The 26,779-nt window shown below is 36.2% G+C and overlaps 1 protein-coding gene across 6 annotated transcripts in view; it reads left to right on the top strand.

Moving 5' to 3' along the window:
• The window catches only part of SNX14 (sorting nexin 14), a 127,582-nt gene that overhangs the window by 21,131 nt on the left and 79,672 nt on the right, over positions 1–26,779 (top strand). For 4 of the 6 annotated variants that reach the window (XM_010586394.3, XM_010586397.3, XM_003404371.4 and 1 more), the window contains exons 2-6: positions 16,922–17,042; positions 18,421–18,497; positions 18,579–18,657; positions 22,990–23,033; positions 25,006–25,093. In XM_010586394.3, the coding sequence (XP_010584696.1) occupies positions 16,922–17,042; positions 18,421–18,497; positions 18,579–18,657; positions 22,990–23,033; positions 25,006–25,093 (409 nt within the window). The remainder of the gene's footprint in view (positions 1–16,921; positions 17,043–18,420; positions 18,498–18,578; positions 18,658–22,989; positions 23,034–25,005; positions 25,094–26,779) is intronic. The other 2 variants (XM_023544080.2, XM_023544093.2) reach the window with 1 other exon arrangement.

Genomic DNA, 26,779 nt, shown 5'->3' with positions numbered 1-26,779 from the left:
CATAAATATTCAATATGGTTATATCTTTCTAGTAAATTTTCCCTTTAATCATTATGTAGTGTCCGTCTTTATCCTTTGTGGTGGATTTAACTTTAAAGTCTATTTTGTCAGAAATTAATATTGCTACTCCTGCTCTTTTTTGCTTGTTGTTTGCTTGATATATTTTTTTCCATCCTTTGAGTTTTAGTTTGTGTCTCTAAGTCTAAGATGTGTCTCTTGTGGGCAGCATGTAGATGGATCATGTTTCTTTATCTAGCCTGAGACTCTCTGTCTCTTTATTGTTGCATTTAGTCTATTTACCTTCAGTGTAATTATAGATAAGTATGAGTTTAGTGCTGTCATTTTGATGGCTTTTTGTGTGTGTTGTTGACAATTTCATTTTTCCATGTACTTTTTTGTGCTGAGATGTTTTTCTTTGTAAATTGTGTTTCTCATTTTCACAGTAGTTGAATTTATGTTTGCTGAGTCGTTATGTTTTCCTTGGTTTTTATTTTGAATTATGGAATTGTTAGACCTCTTTGTGGCTACCTTAATATTTACCCCTGTTTTTCTAAGTAAAAACCTAGCTTGTATCATCCTATATCGCCTTGTTTTCCTCTCCATATGGAAGATCTGTGCCTCCTGTATTTAGTTCCTCTTTTTGATTATTGTGATCTTTTATGTAATGACTTCAATGATTTCATTTTGAACTTTTTTTTCCTTTTAAAATTAATCTTAGTTTTTTTTGTGATTTCCCTATTTGAGTTGATATCAGGATGTTCTGTTCTGTGACCTTGTGTTGTGGTGGTATCTGATATTATTGATTTTCTGACCAATTTCCTTTAGTAATTCTTGTAGCATTGGTTTGGTTTTTGCAAATTCTCTAAGCTTGTGTTTATCTGTAAATGTTTTAATTTCACCTTCATATTTGAAAGAGAGTTTTGCTGGATATATGATCGTTGGCTGGCAGTTTTTCTCCTTCAGTGCATTCTGTATGTCATCCCATTGCCTTCTTGACTGCATGGTTTCTGCTGAGTAGTCTGAACTTATTGATTCTCCTTTGTAGGAGAGTTTTCTTTTCTCCCTGGCTGCTTTTAAAAGTTTCTCTTTGTCTTTGGTTTTGGCAAGATAGATGATAATATGCCTTGGTGATTTTCTTTTTGGATCAGTCTTATATGGGGTTCGATGAGCATCTTGGATAGATATCCTTTTGTCTTTCGTGATGCCAGGGATGTTTTCTGCCAACAGATCTTGAACTATTCTCCCTGTATTTTCTGTTATCCCTCCCTGTTCTGGAACTCCAATCACATGCAAGTTATTCTTCTTGATAGAGTCCCACATGATTCTTAGGTTTTTTTCCTTTTTTAAAATTCTTTTATCTGATTTTTCTTCAACTATTTTGGTGTCAATTGCCTTATCCTCCAACTCTCTCACTCTGCATTCCAATTGCTCGATTCTGCTCCTGTGACTTCCTCTTGAGTTGTCTAATTCTGTAATTTTACTGTTAATCTTTTGGGTTTCTGAATGCTGTCTCTTTATGGATTCTTGCAGCTTATTAATTTTTCCACTATGCTTTTGAATAATCTTTTTGATTTCTTCTACTGCTTTATTAGTGTGTTCCTTGGCTTTTTTTGTAGATTGCCTTATTTCATTTGTGAGGTCATCCCTGATGTCTTGAAGCATTGTGTATATTAGTGTTTTATATTCTGCATCTGGCAATTCCAGGATTGTATCTTCATTTGGGAAAGAATGTGATTCTTTCATTTGGGGAGTCGTAGAAGCAATCATGGTCTGCTTCTTTATGTGGTTTGATATCGACTGCTGTCTCTGAGCCATGTATAAGTTATTTTAATGATTTATTTTGTATTTGCTCACTGGGTCTTATCTTGTTTTCTTTCAGTATACACAGATGGGCTACTAGATTGCGCTGTCTTGATTGTTGTAGCCTTTCAATCACTTATGTCCTATTACCAGCTGGTTTGTGCTGTTACGAGATATTTAAGCCTAAGAGTCCATTCACTATTCTTGAATAGAATCTGATTTTGGGTTACCAATTGTGTGGTGTAGACTGTCACCTATTAACTTAGAGGAGTAGTGGTGATCGTTATGTGTACCAGATTTTAGTAGCAACAGGGGGTCATATTCTGGGTGTGGGGGGAAGGATGCTACAGTCTTCCCCCACGTGCCAGTGAGGTAGGTGTGTCTCTATTCCTAAAGCACTTTGGTAGGTGGGCTCTGCAGCTGTACCTTAGGCACCCAGTGCTTGTACTTCTAAAGATTGGTAGGTATCAGTATCCTCAGACCCCTTTGGCAGGTGGCTAGGTGGTTTGGGTGGAGCTTCAGCCTTCAGTTCCCCGTTGTGGATCAGTGAGGGCTCTGTTTAATAGGTAGAGATATCAGACCTAGAAAACTTGTCTTTCCAGTGATCTGCTAAAACAATTACCATCAGATCTCTATCAGAATTGCCTTTGCATTATAATAGCCGTCTTGTTCCCTGTAGGGATGAAAGCCCAAGACTGTGGATTTCATATGCCTGGCTTGAGCTGGTTCTGTATTTTTATTCCAATTTAGGGAAGTCAGGGAAGGATTTTTGGTACCTGGGTTTTTAGTAGCTGCTTCTCTCAGGCCAGGAGAATGGGTTAAGAAACGACAAAAAAAAAAACAAAAAACCCAGCAGAGCACTTCACTCCCTGGCCCAGGAAATTCCAATGTTAATGAAGCCGCCAGGGGCAGGGAGGGGAGGGATCAGACAGATAGGAGAGAGTAGCATCCAGCAATATAGACAAAGTTACTTATCTTGCTTGGTGCTGACTGTTTTATCTGAGATTCCGGAGGGGCGTGTAGCCTGTGTTTGCTGGCTGGGTGGAGATTGCCCCCAAGGGTCAGGCCGGGGTCTGTGCTTGTGCTGTCTCAGAGGTGTGGTCAGCTCCTCTGCTCCCAGTCCAAAGCCCAGCGCCAATGTTCCCTGGCTGGGATGCCGCATTCCAGGCTCCAAAACTAGTCGCTGCCTCCCGGTTACTTCTCCTCCTGTCAGTTGCGTCGCTGCGCTGCCTGCATGTGCTGGTTGGCCTTCCCCTGAGGTCACTTCAGGGGGCTAGGGTTGTGTCCCGTGTTTGCGCTGTCTCAGGAAGCCATGCTCTGCTTCCCTGTGCCCAGTCCAAATCCTGGTGCCAAGGTTTTCCGACTGGGATGCTGGCTCCAGGCTCCGAAAACCATCGCTGCTTCCCCGTGGTTGCTTGTTTTCTTGTTCGCTGCGTCAGTGTGCAGCCTTCTTGTGCTGTCTGAGTCTCTACCGAGGTTACCCCGGGGGGCTGGGGGTTAGGGCTGTGTCCCGTGCCTGCCCCACCTCAGCAAGCTGCAATCAGCCCTGCCGCTTGGCACCAGGGAACCTCGAGGGCTCAAGACTTTGGAGCCGGACACCGGTTCCAGAGGTGGTCGCTGCTTCAGGGTGCAGCTTTTCTCTCCCCTGTCACTCAGGTCAACTCTTTAGATCTGTGTTTGATTGTCAGGGTTCATAGATGGTCATGTATGTGATCGATTCACTTGTTTTTCCGAGTCTTTGTTGCAAGAGGGATCCAGGTAGCTTCTACGTAGTCAGCCATCTTGGCCCCGCCTCTCCAGATTGTTTTTTAATCCATTCTGCCACTGTCTGTCTTTTTATTGGTGCATTTAGCCGATTAACATTCCGTGTAATTATGGATAGTTATGAGTTAAGTGCTGTCATTTTGATGTCTTTTTTTGTGTGTTGTTGACAATTTCTTTTTCCCCCTTAATTTTTTGTGCTGAGGAGTTTATATATTATCTTTTCCTCTTATTTGTTGTTGATTTTGTTTCTGCAGAGTCTCTATTTTTTTCTTGTATTTTATTTCGATGAATGGAGTTGTTAGTCTCCTTTGTGGTTACCTTAATATTTAGCCCTATTTTTCTACATTTAAACCTAACTTTTATTTCTTTATATCGCCTTGTCTTTCTCTCCATAGGAAAGATCTGTGACTGCATTTCTTAGTCCCTCTTTATTGTTTTGATGTAATCTTCTTTTACATAATGACATAGCTGATTCCCTGTTTTGAGGGTTTTTTAATCTTGATTTATTGTTGTGATTTCCCTCTCTGGGTTGACATCTGGTTGCTCTTTCCTGTGTTCTAGTCTTGGATTGATATCTGATATTACTGATTTTCTAACCAGAGAACTGCCTTTAGTATTTCTTGTAGTTTTGGTTTGCTTTTTACAAGTTCTCTAAACTTCTGTTTATCTGGAAATGTCCTAGTTTCGCCTTCGTATTTGAGAGACGTTTTTGCTGGAGATATGATTCTTGGCTGGCAATTTTTTCCTTTGATGCTTTATATAAGTCATCCCATTGCCTTCTTGGCTTCATGGTTTTTGCCGAGTAGTCCAAGTTTATTCTTATTGACGCGCCTTTGTAGGTGACTTTTGTTTTATCCCTAAAGCTACTGTTAAATTTCTCTTTACCTTTGGTTTTTGCAAGTTTGATTATATGTCTTGGTGACTTTCTTTTGATATCTACCTTATGTGTCGTTCAGTGAGCATCTTGGATAGATATCTTTTCATCTTTCATGGTATCAGGGAAGTTTTCTGCAAAGAATTCTTCAGAAATTCTCCTTGTATTTTCTGTTATCCCTCCCTGTTTTTGTACTCATTCACTCGTAGGTTATTTCTCTTGATAGTGCCCCACATGATTCTCAGGGCTTCTTCATTTTTCAAAATTCTTTTATCTGATTTTTCCTCAAATACATTGGTGCCACGTGCTTTATCTTCAATCTCACCAGTTCTGCCTTCTACTTACTTGATTCTGGTCCTCTGACTTACTATTGAGTTGTCTAATTCTGTAATTTTATTGTTAGTCTTCAGAATTGCTGTTTGCTGTCTCTCTGTGGAGTCTTTTAGCCTATTAAATTTTTCATTATGTTCTTGAATAACCTTTTTAATTTCTTCAGCTGCTTTATCTGTATGTTCCTTGGCTGGTTCTGCGTTTTGCCTGATCTCCTTCCAGATCTCAATCCTGATGTTTTGTATTCAGCATCTAGTAATTCTAGGAAAGCACCTTCATCCAGATGATCCCTTGATTCTTTGGTTTGAGTGCTTGTTGAAGCGATCACGTTGTGCTTCTTCATGTGATTTGGTATTGACCGTTGTCTCTGAGCCATCTATAAGTTATTGTATTAGTTTATTTTATGTTTGCTTACTGTATCATAGCTTCTTGCTTTGTTATGCCCAAATAGGCTGCTTGAGCGAGCTAGCTTGATTATTTTTACCTTTGAAGCTCTAACGTCCTGTCACCAGAGAGCTAGAGCTGTTATTAGGTATATCAGCCTAGGAGTCCATTCACTTTTCTTGTATGGATTCAGCTCAGGTGTCCAGGTAGTTGGTCATCAAGTATGTGGTACAGGCTCTGTCCTGCAGTTTTAGAGGTGCAAGGGTGATTGATGTAAGCACAGGTATCTGGTTGTAGCAGGGAGTCATGCTCTGAACAAGTCTGCTCTGTCTTTACTATTTTCTTCCATTTATGTGTTCAGATTTGCTGTTCCCCGCCCCCCCCAACTTTTGAACACATAGGCTGTTGGTTTTCAGTTCAAGATCCCCCAACTGACTTATGACAGGGTTCCATTCCAAAAACTCCATCATAAGTTTTTTGATATAAGTCAAATACCTCTTTTTTTTTCTTTTTAGTTTTCATTATTATTGCCTTTTATTATCATTATCTTTATAAATCTGATCTTTATTTGTCTTTTGGGGTTGGAAACATTACATATAAACTTACAGATATATTTTAATACATACATACCTCTTATGTACCATATTTTTCACGAATAATGCATGCCTTTTGTGTTGGTTTGGCAGCCATGCCCTCCCACCATGAGGTATTTCTATAAGCACACTATGCTAATTTTTTCACAGCAACATGTAAAAAAAAATTGGCATAGTGGTACTTATGAAAATATCTTGAGGGAGGAGGGAGCAGTTGGCAAACAAATATAAAAGGCGCGTGTTATTTATGTAAATATATGGTATACATCCGACTCATAGCAACCCTATAGGGCAGAGGAGAACTGCCCCATACGGTTTCCAGGGAGCACCTGGTGGAATCGAACTGCCGACCTTTTGGTTAGCAGCCATAGCTCTTAACCACTACACCGCCAGGGTTTCCACCAGGATTGCTATGAGTTTGAATCAACTCGATGGCAGCAGGTTTGGTTTTGGGTTTTATGGTATACATATTACTAACGATTAGATGTACGAAGGAAAAATAGGATGGTCATACATGTAACTTGAATACATTCTAAGTTGGGAACTACATGTATTTCTTTGTATCTGTTAATGCAGAGTTTCTAAACTTCAGCACTACTGACATTTTGGCCCAGACCATTTTTTGTTGTAGGGTGCTATCCTGTGCATTGTAGAATATTTAGCAGCAGCCTTGATCTCTAGCCACTGGATGCCAGTAGCATTCCCCGTTTTCCCTCCCACCCTCCACGTTGTGACAATCAGAAGTGTCACCACACATTGCCATATGTCCTCTGGGGGGCAAAATCATTCCCGGCTGAGAACAACAGGGTTAATGCGTTTGAAGGTAATAGATGTTCTTCTTAAATAATGCTTTAGCTATGGTCTACATATTTTGCATGTAGTGTTTATTACTGTTCAACCTAAGTACAGGTCTGCAACTCCTAATCTGCAATTCTGATATCAGAAAGCTCTGAAAGAGTTACTTTTTTTTTCTAAATTTGGCACCAAATTACATTTGATGGAAAACCAACCTGGACAGGCATGAGACTATAGCATTTATTTCTTATTGTTCATGGTTTGCTACGAATATTAATGTCTGATTATAGGGTACTGTCTCAGATCTCACTGGGGGTATTAAATTATATATGAAATATGTACTATGTAACTCTTCAAGAATCCTAAAAATTTGAATTCTGAATCATTTTGCTCAAAGGATTTTGGGTAAGGAACCGTGGACATGCATTTCATAATTTTGTTTGTGAATACTTCTGTAACTCGTTAGTTTCCAGATATAAAGTTTCTTTTTTTAAGTTATATTTTAAATTGATTTTTAGATTTTTAATTAAAAAATTTTTTTAACCTTGTGGCTTGACAATACAGCCTTTTTAATGTTGATTCTTTGCAGTTTGAGGCTTCTTTTGTGGAATAGTATCTGGTTATTTTTTTTTTTTTAATTATTATTTTTTTTGTGTGTGCTTTAGGTAAAAGAAAGTTTACAGGGCAAATTAGCCTTGCATTTGATAGTTTGTACATAAAGTGTTCCATGACATTGGTTGCATTTCCCGCAATATGTCAGCATTCTCCTCATTTCAGCCGTAGGTTCTCCGTTTCCTTTTCTGGTTAGTTTTTGAGGATGTTCTAAGTATGTCTGAAAATAATGTGTTTTCTCTGATTGATTCTATCAGTTGCTTTCAGTGATCCATGATGATGTTAATATATTTACTCTTCCTCTTTTCTCCCCTCCTTCTCGACTACGACTTGCATTTATTCAATTACTGTTTCTTAGTGTTAACTTTCTATTGATAAATATGCTCGAACCTTTATTTCTGGACTTCTTTGACTCTTAACTATTTCAGATAAGGAAATCAAGGTACTTACTTTGTCGTTTCATTATTTTAGGTACATCGAATCAGTCCCAGCTCATAATGAACCTATGTACAAGGAATGAAATGCTATTAGGCTAATTAACTAGGATGTCCCCTGAAACCATGACCCTAAAGCTCCAAACCAAGGAACCAAATCCCATGAGGTGTTTGGTTGTACATAAGCAACCTCAGCAGCTACTCTTTTTTTTTGTTGTTGTTATTGTTGTAAATATATTTATCACATAACTTTTGCCGGTTTAACTTTTTACAGGTGTACAACTTACTGACAGCACTTGAAATAATTGGCTGTGAAACTCCACCCTTAATCACTGTGATTTTTCCATCACTGTAAACTGAAACTCAGTAGTCCATAAGCAATACCCTGTCCTTTCCCCTCCCCCCTCCCCCTGTTAACCATTAATAAACTCTGGTCTGTATATATCCTTGCACCTGTCTTAAGGATCAGAGCTGTCTCCTAGTTTTGCCACATAATGAAGTGTGTGTGGGGGGAGAAGGGAGGTGTTCTTGTTGCTTCCAGACAATTTTCAGAAGGAGGTGAAATGCTGACTTAACACAGGCATTTTCAACTCAGAAGTGCCCCAGTTTTTTTGCCCTTGCGTTTTATTAATAAGGCATTTAAACATTCAGAAAAAAATCATACTCGGCACTGAGATTCTGTAATCAATATTTTCCTGTATATATATTTTTGACATATATCTAGCTTTTCTCCATCCAACAGTCCATCTTATCTTTTTTAAGGCATTACAAAGTTGTGAACATTAGTATGCCTCTAAATACTTCAGAATGGATTTCATAACTTGATATTTGTGTATGCTTCTTTTCTTTCCTACCTTCCTTCCTTTTTTTTTTTTTTCCAGTAAGGAAACTAGCTTTTTATTATGTATTTGGGAGAGTGGTGTAACTTACAGAGGTTAGGTTAAGATGAGGTGATTAATATTAAGACGAGGTGATTAACATCAAGGCCCTTCCAGTCTAGTTGGGGGGTGAAAAAACAAAATTACATGAGATTTTAATAACAGTTAAAGGCAACACTGGACAAGATGGTATAAGGTGATATGTGTTTGATTGCCACATATATGGTATAGATAAATAGACTAGGACTTCTAAAGAGGGGAAGACTACTTTAAACAGAAATAGGCCTTTAGGGAAGATGAATTAATATGTCTTGAAGGATATGTGGGTTTTGAAATGCAAGCATATTGAAAAGAATGTGAATATGGAATGTGAAGATATGAATAGCGATTTCATCTCTAACCAGCTTGGGCAACAATCTCTCTGACCTCTGTTTACTAATTTATGCTATAGTAGTTGAAAAAGTTACAGTCTTTAGGTGATCGGAACTGGTGTGGCCTTGAATACATTCTGTAACCTCTTGGGCCTTCAGCTTCCATACCTATAAAGTGGGGATAGTACTGCCTTCCTGGTAAGGTTGGAGTGAACATACACGAGATGCTATACAGGCAGCCCTCTGGGTTAAGAACCTCTGCTTATGGGCAACTCACACTTGCCCTTTAATGTTGTGTAAATTTGCCTTCACTTTGACATGATTGAACCAACCCCTACTCGCAACAAATTCTTCGTCACCATCACCTTCACTTGCTGCATGTGTAGCCTTCAAATCTTTGAAAAGGCTTTGAGCTTTTTCTTGGACTAAAGTAAGGCAGAATGAGAACCATATGCACCTATTCTGACTTAACTACAAATACCTAAAGACATACTCAGGAACGGATCTCATTTGTAACCTGGTGACTACCTGTATATTAAATATCCGATAATTTGGGAACATATAATATTCAGTAATTAGTTTCCTTCCTTTTCCTACCCACCTTATTTGGGTCATGCTTGTGAGGCACAAATGAGATGATGTACATCCTATTCAATGCTGCATCTGGGAAATTGTCCCCAGTTCGAGAACTAGGGTGGATATGGAAGCTTAGTTACCTGTGTACTTCCGTTCTCTCAAAGATTACAGTAATGCACTATAATTGTCTAGTGCCTGGAAATGGTTGCTGCCTATATTTTATCAGGTTTTATAGTTTATGGAGGGAAGGCAAACCTGGTATCAGTTATTCTGCCAAGGAAGCAGAAGTGTCTTAATCCTTCTACACATATGCCATATGGCTGTTTTCTCATTGATACCAATCTTCAAGTCACTTGCACTCATTTATGGAAGACATTGGTTCCTGGCTTGTAGGTTTCTACTCCATTTTAAATCCCATGGTCATTCCAGGTGACTTGTGTGAGCAATGGATCAAATACTCAAGTCTCTCTATAGGTGACTCCTCTTTAGCTTCCCACTTGTATCACCATACAGTGGACCTTGTTATCACCAGAAAGAGCTCTACCTTTGAAATCTTAAAAAAATCAAACATCTCACTTGCTGACCAGCGTCTGCTTGTCTTATTCTGTCAGGCACACTGTACCTGCTTCTTGACTTCTCAACCTCCTGTCTTTTCTGCTTTCTTCTTATCAGTTACCGTTCCTCTGTTGTCACTCACTTTCCTGTGCAGCTCAACCTAGCTTAGATTCCATGGTCCATCACTTCAACCACTCTAGTGCCACTGTTCTTAATTCCTTTTTCTATTCCACTCACCTGACAAAATCCAAATCTTGGATCAGTGTTGCTCTTTGCTTTTTTACTGTTCATATCCTGGTTACTGAACGCTGCTAGAGAAAATTCCACAAGTGTAAATTTATACTCTCCAGCCCCAGTACTGCCCAGCAGTTCACCAGGGTACCCCCTTTTCACTTTTTCCCTGCAAGTGCTTCAGAACTCTCCACTCTTCTTAAAACTTTGATCGTGCTACCTTCATTCTTTACTCTCAGCATCTCCTCTATTTCACATAAAAGCTATCATATCGCTTTTAATTCTTGTTACCATATCTACAGACTTAACTGCATTCTCATTCATCTTTGTCTTTTTTCAGATTTTATATTTATTCATTTCTTGAACAGATAACCTGTCCATACTGTTCAACATTCAGAAAATACAAAAGTGTATAGAGTGAGTAGTCTTTCTCTGCCTTGTCTCTCAGCTACCCAATTTACTTCTCTGGAGGAAAGCCATGGTTATTGTTTTCTTAATAGTTTAAAAAACCCTTGTAAATACAAATGATAATATACTAAATTCACTGCTCTTTAACTTATTTTTCCACCTAATGATACATTTGGAAGTCATTCCATTTCCAAACATAAACACGTTTCTGCGTTCTTTTTATTTCCTTCCTTTTCTTCTTCCCTTCTTTTCTCTTCCCTCCATCCCTCTTCTTCTTCTTCCCTTACAGCTCCTTACATTCTTCCTTCCTATGCCTGTCTATTGATGGACATTTCAGTGACCCTGTTTCTTCCAATTTTAAACAATGCTGCAACATGTAACTTGTACCTGTCACTTATTATGTGCCCAAGTTTATGTGTAAGATAAATTCTCCAAAATAAAACTGTTATATTAAAGCCCATACCTTTATGATGTTCATAGCTATTACTAAACTGCCCTTGAAGTGGTAGCAATTTGTACCTCCATCAGTAACCTCTGAGACAGCCTGGTCCCCAACATCGCTAGCGCAGGGTGTCATCAAACTTCCTGATCTTTGCTAACCTGATAGATGAAACATTATATCTAAGAGTAGTTTAAGTTTTTATTTCTCTTGTTTTAAGTCAGGCTGAACATCTTTTAATTTTTAAGAGTCATCTTTATTTCATTTTCTGTTAACTGTTCATATTCTTTGCCATTTTAAAAAATCCAGTAATTAGCCTTTTCTTATTGATTTGAATGAGCTCTTCATACATTAGGAAAATTAACCTTTGTCTGGGATCTGCGTGGCAAATATACAGTTTCTTATTTGTCTTTGACTTTGCTCGTGGCAGGTTTTGCCATGCAGTATCTTTATTTTGTATAACCAGATTAATAAGTCTTTTACTACTTGTTTTTTCTTTTATCTTGTTTAGCAATGTCTTCCCCAACTCCAAAATTAATTTTGAAATCTCCAAGATTTCTTTAGCTTTAATAGTTCTTTTTTTGTAAATTTAAGTATTTGAGTCATTTGGAATTTATTCTGGTATAAGATATGAAATGTGGGAGATCCATTCAAACCCATCGTTTTTCCAGATGGTTATCTAGTTGTTTTAATACGATTTATTGAATAATCTATCATTTCCCTACTGATTTTCAGTGCCACCCTTATCACATATTAAATCTTCACATTTTTGCAGGTTTTACCTTATTTTAATAGGCTATTCATTGGCCATTACCACACTATTTTGATTACATTAGCTTCACAATGTTATATTATTTCATCATTTTTTGTTTTCAGAATGTTTTTACTACTCTTGCTTTCTTTTTCTAGATACTCTTTATAATTAGTTTATCTAAAAATTTTTTTGGCGTTTATGTCAAAATCACATTAAAGATGTGGCTTTATTTAGGGAGATATAATATCTAATAGCTTCACTCTTTCCACAACAGCATGGTAGCTTTTTACTTGTTTGTCTCCTGCTGTGTACATCAGAAGCATTTTAAAGTAGTTTTCATATAGATCTTGCTTGTTTTCTGTTAATTTTGTAGCTAGTATTTTATGTATTTTTGTTACATTTAAAAAAATTTTATTGTGCTTTAGGTGAAAGTTTACAGCATAAATTAGTTTCTCATTCAAAAATTTATACACAAATTTTTTTGTGTCACTGGTTTTAATCCCCACATCATGTTAACATTCTCCCCCTCTTCCTTTCCAGTCTGGGTTCCCCATGTCCATTTGTCCAGTTTTCCTGTCCCTTCTTGCCTTTTCATCTTTGCTTTTTGGCCGGTGTTGCCCACTTGGTCTTGTATACCTGATTGAACTAAAGAAGCATGTGCCACGTGTGTGTTATTGTTTGTTTTGTAGGCCTGTCTAATCTTTGGCTCGAAGGTGGACTTCAGGAGTGGCTTTAGTTCTGTTAGCAGGGGGTCCAGAGGCCATAGTCTTGAGGGTTTCTCCAGTCTCTGTCAGACCAGTAAGTCTGGTTTTTATTTATTTTTTGTGAATTTAAATTTTGTCCTACATTTTTCTCCTGCTCTGCCCAGGATCCTCTATTGTGATCCCTGTCAGAGCAGTTGGTGGTGGTAGCTGGGCACCATCTAGTTCTTCCGAGCTCAGGCTGGTGGAGGCAGTGGTTCATGTGGTCCATTAGCCCTTTAGACTAATATTTTCCTTGTGCCTTTGGTTTTCTTCATTCTCCTTTGCTCCAGATGGAATGGGACTAATAGATGTATCTTAGATGGCCACTTGTAAGCTTTTAAGACCCCAGACACTATCCACCAGAGTAGGATGTAGAACATTTTGTTTATGAGCTGTGTTATGCCAATTGACAGAGATGTATCCAAGACCATGGTACCCAGCCCGCAGTAACTCGGTCCCTCAAGGTGTTTGGATGTGTCTAGGAAGCTTCTATGACCTTGCCTTGGTCAAGTTGTGCTGAGTTTGCCTATATTGTATGGTGTCTTTCTTTTCAGCAAAGTTAACACTTGACTACTATCTAGTTAGTGGCTTTTCCCCCATCCCTCCTCTCCCTTGTAACCATCAAAGATTGTTTTTTTTTTCTGTGTGTAAACCTTTTCTTGGTTTTTTATAATAGTGGTCTCATACAATTTTTGTCCTTTTGTGATTGACTTATTTCACTCATCACAATGCTCTCCAGATTCATCCATGTTGTGAGATGTTTTGCAGATTCATCATTGTTCTTTATTGTTTTGTAGTGTTCCATTGTGTGTATGTGCCATAATTTGTCTATCTATTTGTCTGTTGATGGGCACTTAGGTTGTTTCCATCTTTTTGCTATTGTGAATAATGCTGCAGTGGACATAGATATGCGTATATCTATTCATGTGATGACTCTTACTGTTCTAGGATATATTCCTAGCAGTGGGATTGCTGGATCATATGGTATTTCTCTTTCTAGCTTTTATGTTCCGAATCGCAACTAATCCTGTCTTCTTTAGGACATTATTCACTTAATGATGTCTCTTATCTTTTTCTCTTTTATCTCCTCTTCTATAAGTGTTTAACTGTAATCAGGTTTTTACCAAAAACTTTTCCTCTAGGTACTACCTTTGCTCTCCTTTAAAAGAGAATTATCTACATTCACCAGTTCTACTTTCTCACCTCCATCTCACTTTTCAATCTGTTGCAGTCCTTAGCCATTCTACTAAAATTGCTTTTGCTTAGTTTATCAATGCCTCTTTTATTGCTGAAACTAATGGACACTTCTCAATCTGCTTTTTACTTTATTTTACAAGTATTTGATCATGTTGACCACTTCATCCCTATTGAAATGCTTATTACTTCTTTTTTCTTTTAAGCTTGAAGATGTTATGACTTGACCCTTGTTATTCTTCTTAACTCTCCTAATTACCAGATTCTTTTGGCAGATTTCTCTTTCTCTGCTAATTTTTTAAATGTCTTATACTTTCTTCTTCTTTCATTCAGCAGTTTCTCTTTGGGCCAGGCCATTTAATCCCACGACTTCAATGATCTTTATCCTATGACTCCAAAATCTGTATCCTTAACTCACATTCTTTGTAGATATTTAGACTATCCAATATTTAGCTGCTTAACATGCCTTAAGATACTTGTCAAAAAGAAAACTGATTTCTTTACCTTGCGCTACCACTCACGTCTAATCAACTACTCAGTCCTTTTAATTCTTCCTCCCAGATTTCTCTCAAAACAATCAACTTTTTTCTGTGTCTACAATCCCTTTCCTAGTACAGGCCATCATTGACCCTCCTAGATTACGGCAACAGCTTTCTAATTTGCCTGCCTGTTTCTAGTCTAGGCCATTCTCTATATCGCAGCCAGAAGTCTTCCTATTATGCAATTTAATGTTATTGTTTTCCTTCTTAAAACTTTCAAAACTTCTTAAAATCTTCTTAAAATTTGTGAGTATCTCCAGGGTATTCCTCAGGACTCTTGATGGTAGATGACAGAAATTCATACTCTGTTTGGCAAAGAGGGGAATCATTGAAAGGGTATATATGTGCACAAAGAACTGGAGTGTATCGGGGCCTCAGGGACATGTGGAACCAGGATCTGGAATATCACCAATATGTTCTTCTCTTCTCTTTGTCTCCTTCTCTTTGCTCACTGGCCTCAGTTTCTTCTCTCATATCCTTATTTCAGGTGGTACAGCATAGCATATGGCTGCCAGTAACATTAGAGCTTCACATTTCTACTACCATGAGAGGAACTGAGACTTTGGTATGATCCTAGTCCATGCAGTTCATTCTGTTTCAAATGCTTTCTACCTCCCAGCTTGGGTCATTGGTGCCCATCCCAGAACCAGTTACAGCCCATCCCAGAACCATTTAGCTGTGGCCAGGGTATGAGAGTTCTGTGACTGGCCTAGCCTGGCTTTTGTGCTCATTCTTAGTTCAATCTCTCTGGTGAGGGAGATGAAATTTGTAAGGAAATGGAAACTTTTATTCCCATTTGAACTGTTGACCTTTTGATTAGCAGCTGTAGCTCACCATAGCCGTTAACCACTGTGCCACCAGGGCTCTAGTATTTATTTAGTACACTGTAATTTAAAACATTAGAAACGTTGATAAAGCGTTTTATTTCTTTGTAAAAAAATACATCAACAGTCATTTGGATGGTGCTTGCCATCTTCTTCTGGTCCTATAACAGGATATGGACCAAGTATTTTTCTTTGTGTAGGCAAATTGCCATGTCCCTATGTTTAGATCAGTTTCCAGCATTTTATATCTCTTAAGACTTCCTTTAACGTGAAGATTTTTGCTGATGTTGCCTCCTCTGGGACATTTTCATCCTTTTCATCACAACCACTTTCCTCATCTATGCCAATACGTTCCCTTCACTAACTACTTCTGCCTATAGCCTCTTAGATGGCAGTGATCTTGTCATCCCCAAGATCAGCTATTTCTTCTATAATTTTATTTAGATTTGATTCAGATTTCACTTACAGCATTATCACTTTTTGTTTCTTTCTGTACTTTCATCTTCGTGGCCCAGTTTCCTCTTTAAATAATCCATTTTTGTAAAACGTCACATGGGCTTGTCACTGGGAGACAAGGAGGTAGCACAACAACAGGTTTTGCTGTCTGTGTGTGGACTGAATAACAGATATACAGTGACTGATCACCAACAGGATGAAATTTGAACCATGTTGTTGGAGGACTGGTATGATTTAACAAAATTATGGTAACTGTAATTAGTGCGTATTAGAACTATGCAATGTGAGGACTGCCTGTATTTGGGACTCCTTAACGTGACTTATTATATGGCACTGAATCATCTGTTTTTGCTTCCTTTTTAAGCTTCTTCTCAAGACCACTTCTTCCTTGGAACTATGCTTAGATCTTAGCCCAAGTGATTGTCTCAAGTTGGAATTCCTTTGCCTTTTCTACACCTCCCACCCCCATTCCTGTACCCTGCCCTCTTCAGCTAGTTTACTCCTATTTACTCTGCAGGTTTTTCCATAGCTATTCTGTTCTCTGTAAAAAAGCTTTTCTGTTTTTTCAAAATTTGGGCTAAGTGCTTTACCTGAGGTGTTACCATATCATGCATACTTTCTCTGTCATAATACAGAACATAGGATCACACTGTATTGTGCTCATTTACTTTCCTGCTACTAGACTGTTTTTTATGAGGGTAGAGAATATGACAGTGCTATTCCTACCTACTGTATCTTCAGATCTTAGCACTGTCTAGCACATAATGACCCATCCACTGCTGTCGAGTCAATTCTGACTTATAATGGCCATGTGGGACAGAGTAGAACTGCCCCATAGGGTTTCCAAGACTGTAAATCTTTACTGAAGCAGACTGCCACATCTTTCTCCTACAGAGTGGCTGGTGGGTTCGAACCACTGACCTTTTCATTAGCAGCCGAACGCTTAAACTACCGTGCCACCAGCACTCCTTCTAGCACATTAATAGGTACTCAGTAAATTTTTTTTTGGTTTAATGAATACTAATCAGAATTTTTGTGGGGTGTGAATACTGCAATATCATTAGAAGGTGTTCTAAAAAAATGTAGACATAGCACTATAGTTAGATATAACAACATACATAGCTACCAAATTATGAAATATTGAGAATTGATACTTTTCCTTATACTGTAAATGAAATGTAATTTAATAGCATATATTTCATGATTCTTATATTTAATAAATATATTGCAGAAGATTAATTGCAATTTGAAAAATTATTTCAATCTGATCTAGTAGGTTCTTAATAAATATTTGTTAAATCAAGGAAGGGATAATTTAGTATTATTCATTTTCATTGGTTCTAATAATTATTTTTATTTATTTTAAGGTATCTTCATGTTTTAATGATCTTCTGGTCATTTGTTGCTGGAGTCGTCACATTCTACTGCTCATTGGGACCTGATTCTCTCTTACCAAATATATTCTTTACAATAAAATACAAACCCAAGGTAAAATTTGTGTTCTCGTTTTTAAAATAACCTGTATGTATGACTCTATGCTGTTTAATATTTATTATTGAAAGTGTGTTAAAGCAGTGACTTCTTAAAATCCATATACTATTACTTAATAATGGAAGACATGAAGTCTATCAGAAAATTTTCACAGTGAAATTTCATGTATGTATCTTTTTAAGGTATGCAGTTCTCCTAGGAAGAACCAAAAAAAGAAAACAGAAAATTCTTAAAGAGTTGGGATCTGCAATTTTAGTATCTTCTAGCTACATATTAATTCTAAGAGCAGTAAATTAAAACAGAGGGTTCCAAAGCTGATTGTACGGTAGAATCACCTCGGGGATTTTTAAAAAATACATGTTCCTGGACCCCACCACCAAATTTAGATTGAATAGTTTTGAGTTCCAAAAGCCCCGCTGTCAAGTCAATTCTGACTCATAGCGACCCTGCAGGACAGAGTACAACTGTCCCATATGGTTTCTGAGGTTGTAAATCTTTATGGAAGCAGACTGCCACATCTTTCTCTTACAGAGCAGCTGATGGGTTTCAACCACCAACCTTTTGGTTAGTAGCTAAGTGTTTTAACCACTTTGTCACCAGGGCTCCAGTTTTGGGTTAGGGCCTTGTAATCAGTACTTGTTAAAAGCTTTTCCAGGTGATTCTGAGGCACAGCCACAGGTATTTAAGCAATGTTTATGTGTTCTGTAAAATAGAGTCATTAGCTACTGAAATAATCAGGTTGTTTGTTTAAATAAAATAATTTGTATTTCTGAAATTCGGTAGAGGTGGTCAGTATATTGAATCTTTCTCTGTAAGGCAAAGGTCCCTTGTCAGTAGATTAGGATTTAGTTGGACATCTTGAAGTCTTACTTGATAATTCTTCAAGTTGATGCAGTCCCTTGTTTCAGGTTTGTTGGTGTTCCTACTCAGAGGAAACCACATTTGGTCAGAAACTTTGCTAATGATCACATATCTTCTCCCATATTAAATTCAAGCTTTTGGAAAAATAGAAAATAGTTTTTCCTTATGTTGTTTATAGTAGAGTACCACTTTCAAATATAGATTAAATTTTTTTTCCTTATAAGCAATTATAAAAATGGACTTTAATTTTAAATTAAGAAATTTGACTTAGATGCTGTAAAATATTTCTCCAGGCATTTTTCCTGTTAGTTGGCAGTTTAGTTTAACAAGTATTGCTTGTTATAAAGAGTGGTTTCAGTGTCAAAGCAAACAGTAAAACAAACCAACCAAACAAAAAAATCATGACCTCTGAATTTATACGTTGATTAAAAAAAACTTTGAAAAGTTGGTTCTCTTTAGTAAAAACCATATTTATTTGAAAAGACATTTATTTTTGTCATTTTTCCTTTTTTAGCAGTTAGGACTTCAAGAATTATTTCCTCAAGGTCATAGCTGTGCTGTTTGTGGTAAAGTTAAATGTAAACGACATAGGTAAGTTAAACATTTTTAATTTGTTGGCCCTTCTAATTACATTTTAGATTTCAAGTGACTTAATTTTATGATTTTCTTTAGGCCTTCCTTGCTACTTGAAAACTACCAGCCATGGCTAGACCTGAAAATTTCTTCCAAGGTTGATGCGTCTCTCTCAGAGGTAACTGATTTAATTAATATTGCCAAACATACCCAAACAGAAAATGTTAGATAATTATGGAAACTTTTTTAAGTTGTTTGTATCAAATTATTTAATCATGAGACATCTTAACATATGCCACCTAATTGAAGAAGCAACTTAAGTGGTAAGCTAAAAATGTTTTTAGATCGCATGTTTAAATGGATATTTTAGCTAAGTAAAGCACTGTTTTACCTGGCTATTGCTTACGTCCTATAAAAACAGTCATTTTTATAAGGCAGTAGAAATAACCATTTTGTTATTCCAAAAGGAGACCTGACTACAAAGAGCAAATGTATAATTCTTGCTGAATTATATGACCCTAGCTAAAGGGTAGGGCAGGGAATGGGATTATTTTTACAATTTCTGTGTAATATAGGAATTGAAAGCATGTTCCCTTTATTCCAGTCATATTGTATACATATATTTTGGTAACACATCATATGTTTTAGTTATTTGTTTTAGCAAATTGTCTTCTCCATCAACCTGGGAAAACAGTCAAGTCCTTGAAGGCAGGGACTATGATCTCATTAGTTTCCAGCACCAAACGTGGGCCAGATACATTGTCGGTAGCTGGTAGATTTGTACTGAATTAAATTGAATGCTAATTAGTTGAAGTGTAGAATTAGGCATCTGAAACCTGCCTAATTATACTTTTTTCCTGGTTTGTATTCTTCTTTGGTTAAGAAGGATAAACAAAACGCCATTCAAGCGCTTAGCATTTTTCTTTTACATTGCTTCTCTAAGGCCTTTTTCATCTTTAAGATTTCCTTATTTAAGGCTGTGCTGTTTCTTCAATATGGTAGCCACTAGCCACATATGGCTATTAATAAACACTTGAAATATGGTTAGTTGAAATTGAGGTGTGCTGTAAATGTAAAATATATGCCATATTTTGAAGACTTAGTAAGAAAAAAAGGAATATAAGATATTAATATTTTTTATATTGATTACATGTTGAAATGATGATATTTTAGATGGATCACATTAAATAAATTAATTTCACCTGTTTCATCATTTTACTTTTTTTTTTAATGTAGCTACTAGAAATTTTAAAATTACATATGTGGTTCACATTATATTTCTATTGGAGAGTGCTGATTTGAGGCCTCTAATGAGTAGTACTTTGTTTCTTTTGACATTTCATTTATTTCTTCAGAAAATGAAAGAACTTATGTACAGCTCTTGGCCCAGTGCCTGACGCATACTGGTGCTCAATAAATGTTAATTCCACATTTAAAAACACATTTTGAGATCTTGCAGTAGATCGTCACTGGGTTAGGCCCTAGGGATGAAAAGAGAAATCGATAGGGTCCTTATCTTCTAGGACCTTTAGCCTAGGAAGGGTGGTAGACATATAAACAGGTAATTACAACATAATATAATAATAAAAGAAAGGGATAAGGTATAGAATTAGTACAGAGAAGAAAGTACGTAACTTTTGAGAGCAGCAACCAGGAAGGATGACTAGAAGTTTGCCAGGCTGATAGTGGGGAGGGCATTTCAGCGATTGGGAATAGCTTTTGAAAAGAGCCAGAGGCTTGAAGCAAGGTGGTCTGTTCAGTTAACTGGAGTTTTGTAAAATGTGAGGGAGGATGTGGGCAATGGGAAACAGTAATATTCTAGTAGCTAATATTTATTGATCACTTAAAGTATAATATTAGGCACTACGCCAAACATTTTACTTGCATTATTTCGTGTAATCTTTATACAACGTAGGAAGTAAGTGCTATTATTGGTGCTTTTGCCAAAGGTAAACTGGGGTTTAGAGAATTTTAATAATTTTCTCAAGTTTCATAGCTGGTTGGTAACAGAACTCAATCTACAACCCAGGTCTGATTTAGTGCTTAACCAGTATTTGATATGGCCCTTTAGAAATCAGATAATCATAAGATGGTGGGCTATGATTAAAGGAGTTTATAATAATTGATCATGGGAAGCCAGTGATTTTCAGATTGTGTATCTGGAGTTTTCAGATGTGACCCATGGACTGCTAGAGAGGGTGAAGAGGAAGTAAGTGGTCACAGCTGCTGGCATGGTTTTCTTCCACCCTTTCAAAATAAAAGCAGCTCCACATTTATTACTTTAATATATTGTAGTTTGATATATTGAGGGTTTCATGCCAGGGTGTGATACGGTCAAATATATGTAATTATATGACTTTGGCCCCTCTATGGAGGATGGAGGACAATGAGGGTGGAAGCAGGGAGACTAGTTAAGGGGCTGTTGCTGCAATCTAGGGGTGAGAAGATGAGGACCTAAACAGTAGGGCTGTAGAAGAGAGTTACTTAGGTAAAAGAAGTAGGATTTGAGGTTGCTATGAGTTGAAGTGGACTCGTTGGCAATGGGTTTGGTTTTTGGTTTAACCTTTATGCTGATTGCCATTTCTTTCTCCCACTGAGCGGCTGGTGGGTTCATACCACCTACCTTTCTGTTAGCAGCCAAGCCTTAACCACTGTAGCACCAGGGCGCCTTGTGAGGAATAAAGGAGGAGCAAATGTTTTAGGTTAACTTTTACAAGTCTCTTCTCTGTACCCTATTCATTATTATCCCGGTTTATATGTTAATATCATATTTTCTCAGCTAATATAGTTAATGCTTAGATTTTGTAGTAAAAACCCAAATTCTTATTGCCTTAATATTTTTTTTTTTTTTTAATATTAGTTTAGAGAATCCACAACCTTTTATTGCCATCAGAGTAGGTTTAAGGTTTGATTTGGTAGGCATACAGATTAGACACATTGTTTCATTCCTCCAGCTTTCTTACTTTATTGCCAGTTGCTGCAAATTCTTTTAAAAATTAAAATATACTGCTATACCCAGACCCAAGAAATGGAAGGTTTAACTCTCAGCTTGGTTTGTTCTATAACTTTTTCAGGTATCACTTATATACCAATTTTAACTGTACAGCTAAAATTTTCACAAAGTGAATACATCGTGTAAGCTGGTACTCAGATCAATAAACAAAACGTTGTCAGCACCCCAGAAGTCCCCACATCCTCCCTTCCAGGCACTAAAACCCCTCTAAAAATAATCGCTGACACCTAATTTTTTTTTTTTTTTAATTATCATGTTTTCAGTGAAACTTTACACATCAAGTTAGGTTCCCATTTGATAATTTCTACACAAATTGTTGGGTGACATTAGTTAACATTTTCCACAAGTGACAACATTCTCTTTAGTTGCGTTCTGGTTGTTTTGTTTCTAGTACTCTAGTTTCTCATTTTTGCCTTTAAGTAGTTGTTGACCTTTTGGTCTCATATAGTTTTTTTCTTTTTAATTATGCTTTACAGTTACAAAATTTGTGCAATTTTTAATTGTGTAAGTGATAGCTCTCTGTTTTTTCATTTAATCACCCCTGGTTAAGAACCGCTGATGTAGGCAATAAACAAATAGTTAAGTGATAACAAAGAGGAAGAAAAGCTACACCCAGTTGCCTTTTGGAAAGAAAGTAACTTGTGAAATTTTTCATCATTCTTAAGTTTAGTGATTCAGTCATTTTGTATACATTTTTCACATTTGAAATAATTGTACCTGGGGCGAGGGGAAATCTATATTTAGGTGCTTTGTTAAATTGAAAGATAATTTCAGTAGTTTTTCTTGGAAAGTTTACAGAGCAAATTAGTTTCTCATTCAACAATTTATACACAAATTATTTTGTGACATCGGTTGCAATCCCCACTGACGCCTAATTTTGAACCCTTATATAAATGTTAGGAGTCCTGGTGGTACAGTGGTTAAAAGCTTGGCAGCTAATCAAAAGGTCTGTGGTTTGAACCCACCAGCTGCTCTGCAGGAGAAAGATGTGGCAGTCTGCTTTAATAAAGATTATAGCCTTGGAAACCCTATGGGGCAGTTCTACTTTGCCCTTTAGTATCCTTACAAGGGCAACTTTTTTTTTTTTAATGTATTGTATTCTGGCAACACTCACAGAGCTAAGAATGCCGAAGATCAGCCTGTTATTTCCTTTTTTCCATGGAACTTTTTTGGTTCAGTGAAGCTTCAAACTCAGAAATAATTTTTTTGTTAGATTATGGACATATTTGGAAATATGTGTGTTTACTACTCTAATAGTAATTTTTCCTTTTCATTGAGTTTTATGATTTTCAGTGGGTTTCTCATATGTTCTCTTTGATCCTCACAGCATCCCCTAAGTTTGACATACATGTTTTGTCATGTAAAATTATGACATTAGATGTCAGTATTTGAGATAATAAAATTGGTTCTCGGTAGTATATTACTAAGCAGTGTAATTCATTTTTCCAGAAATAGGTCATTAACTTGATTTTTCTTTAAAAATATTTTTTTATACAGGTTCTTGAATTAGTGTTGGAAAACTTTGTTTATCCGTGGTACAGGTATGTTTTTCCTATAAGACCTTTTTTTCTTTGGGATAGCGAATACAATCACCATTTGTGCACGCTAATGATGTCTTTTTCATGTAGGGCCGTGTTTTTTAATACTTGGCACTATTGACATTTTGGGGCAAATAATTCTCTGTTGTAGGGGCTGTACTATGCGATATAGGATATTTAGCAGCATCCCTGGCCTCTTTCCACTAGCTAGGTACTAGCACCTGCCACCCCCAGTTGTGACCACCAAGAAAGTCCTCAGACATTGTCAAATGTTCCCTGGGGGGCAAAATCACCCCTGGTTGAGAACCACTGATGCAGGCAATAAACGAGTAGGTAAATGATAGGAAAGAGGAAAAAAATCTACATCAAGAGTTGCCTTTTAAAAGAAAAATAACTTGTAAAATTTTCCGTCATTCCGAGGTATAGTGATTCAATCATTTTGTGTACATTTTTCACATTTGAAATAATTGTACCTTTGGGGGGGAAAAATCTGTTTAGATGCTTCATTAAATGAAATAGTTTTTCTGTAAAATATTTTTTTCTAAAGTAACTTAGTTTTAGGCATCTGTTATATATGTACTAGGTACCCTGTGGCTTGTAGGATATAGGAAATATATCCCTCTAATATCATCATCATATATCGTTTAATAAATAAATGTTTCCTGATTTAAGCATCATGTGTACTTATTTATATATTTGAGCACTTACACCTATTAAAAAAACCAAACCTGTTGCCATCGAGTTAATTCTGACTCATAGCGACCCTATAGGACAGGGTAGAACTGCCCATAGAGTTTCCACGGAGCGCCTGGCGGATTCGAACTGCTGGCCTTTTGGTTAGCAGCTGTAGCACTTAACCACTACGCCATCAGGGTTTCCAGTTATACTATATGACTTTTATATATATTTCATGACGTCCTAGTTTTATATTGATGCAATGTATCTTGAATTTTCTAATTAAAAAAAAAAAAATAAATGCTACCAGTTGAGTTTACCTAGGGTATGTGAAAACATATTTAATCTGTAGTTTATATCCCATATTTTCTTGAAAAGACATGTAGATTAATTTTTTACATTGGATTCTGTCTTAAATAATGGGGTATTTGCCATTTAACTAAAGTTGATGGTGAGGCATTTTGTAAAGAGTATCTTCCTCCCCCCGGCACATTATGAGTCTTCAAACAATAAATCTGGCTCTATTTCTAGATGTCAAAGTATGTATCTTCTCTTTAATCTAACTGTTGATATTCCCTTCCCTGAGGTTAATAGTGGGAAACATTGCTGATACAATTATCTTGTTCTGCCAAGGGACTTAACTATTAGTGCCATCTTTAAGTTCAGAATATCACCATTATACATACATTTCATTCTTGTCCTTGGTTAGAGAAGTGCCCTATTTCTTCTAGGGTCCTCAAGATGTCAGGAAAATGAAATGTAGCTCCTCAGAAGAGGATTGTTAAAATTTCTGTTTAAAAATATTTGAGTTTCTGTTCATTTTTTTTTAAATGGAACACACACATATTTATTTTTTATTTTTAGAATTAGTTTACATTATGAATTTATAAATATTTAAAACTGATTTAAAATTTTGTAATAATTTAATGCTATTGCTTCTCCAAAATTATTCTTTGTTTTATTTCTTTGATGATGCTTCAAAAATGATCTTAGTATTTTAAAAATGTGATTGTGTACATATGTATGTCTGGAAGGAAATATATACTAAAATTTAGTCAATACTGATTATGTCTTGATACTAAAATTTGAGAGCTTTTTCTTTTATACGTTTCTGTATACATTTTTTTCTTTTTATACATTTCTGTCTTTTATTCTTCAGTGAAATGCTTTATCTGTATAAAAAGAAAAACAACATAAGTAAATGGAAAAAAGAGGAAGTTCTAGACTTCCCTGGTTTCCAGAAGGTGAAGCTGCATATGCCCTTGAACTTATAAATGTTTGTTTTTCTCCTCAATTGAAGGGATGTAACAGATGATGAATCCTTTGTTGATGAGCTGAGAATTACGTTACGGTTTTTTGCATCTGTCTTAATACGAAGAATTCACAAGGTATTTATTTATAAGGAGAAATTTGGGAATTTGTCACTTCATCCTTAGTAAAAAGATATTAAACTCTCGTTTTTACTTCCTCCTATACCACGCATATTTGTTTTTTCTCCCCTTTTTTTTTCTTAGCTTAAAAAATGAATAGATCAAAAGTGGCCCAGTGTTTTTTTCTTTAATTTAATGCTTGAATATCTTGGTTTGTCTAAATTAGAAATAAAAAGGTAACTATAGGAAAAAAAAAGTCATGTTCCAGCTAGATGAAGTTGCTGAATAAACGGCAATGATTATCATCTACTGTTTTATTTTTTTGTTATTTTCTGAGCCATCGTTTGTTTATGTTTGGGTCTTTGCCTATATGTGCTTGTAGTGTGTTGACTGTTGACACACACATATCTACTGCCTTCTCACTTCAATAGGATTAAACATATTTATAATGAATTGGTTTATCTCTGCCATTAGTAAATGAAATAAAGATTAATCTTGTTAAATGTTTCTCTGCCTGTTCGAGAAGCAAAGAATAAAATCAATCACTGTAGAAAAGATACACAAAAAATATGAATAAACAATTCACAAAAGAAAAATATAAAAGCCAGGGAGCACTTAAACATATGTTGCTTCAAATCAAATAAATATAAATCGTTATGAGATACCATTCTGTTGCCTATCAGATTGGCAGAGATTTAGCAGAATGGTAATATGTGGTATGGTGAGTGCATATAGGCAAAGCAAAGCAAATGCAAATCTAAACTGGAATATCTTTTCTGGAGAACAGTTTGGTAATATTTACTAAAAGACTTAAAAATGTATATGCCCTCAAATTTAATTCCTTTTTTTTTTTTTGTAATATATGTTAAAGTAATCAAAGATGAGTGAAAAAAAAAGTGTGTTTAATGATTCATTGCAATATAATTTATAACAAGGAAAACTGAAAAGAAAAACTGATGTCCAGTGATAGGGTATTTGACTGAGTAAATTATAATACACCCTAACTATAGAATTCTACACAGCCGTGAAAAATCATCTTGTAGAATAATATTTATGTAGGAAATATTTATCGTAAATAGTTAAGTGGAAGAGACAGGAAAATAATATATGTGATATTTTCAACATTGAAAACAGAGTTTACATATTAAAACTTTTAATATGTAATGAAGGATGTATATATCCTTATTTACTGTTAACTCTTACGATGATGATGGGACTGATACAGATTTTTGGTTCTTTCCACATGTTTATGTTTACTGTGCTTTTTGGGTTAAAAAAAACCCAGTACCGTCTTTATTTTTGTGACTAGAAAAATGTTGATAAACATTAATTACATTGTTTAGAAAAAGGCCTTGGGGCAGTTGTCTCATACCATATTATTTTAGGTGGAATAAAAATTTATTAAGAGATGTGAATTGCTTGATGATGAGCCATTTAAGTTACAACTTGGAATAAGTCAAATAAAATTAATTGATCAAAAACCTGCCTCATTATAGTGATATTCACTCTCTATGCATTAGTTGATAGACTGACTCTACTATGCGTTAGGCTTTGAGATAGCCAAGTGGATTGTAAAATCATAGCACCTCATACTTGCAGTATGCTATATATTCTTTTTTTTTTAAATTTTGTAACAGCTTTATGGAGATATAATTCACCTACCGTATCTCTTAATTACCTTGTGCTGCTATAACAGAAATACCA

The sequence above is a fragment of the Loxodonta africana genome, chromosome 1 (assembly GCF_030014295.1).
Source record: "Loxodonta africana isolate mLoxAfr1 chromosome 1, mLoxAfr1.hap2, whole genome shotgun sequence".
NCBI lineage: Eukaryota > Metazoa > Chordata > Mammalia > Proboscidea > Elephantidae > Loxodonta > Loxodonta africana.
This window is presented reverse-complemented; position numbering and strand designations above follow the sequence as displayed.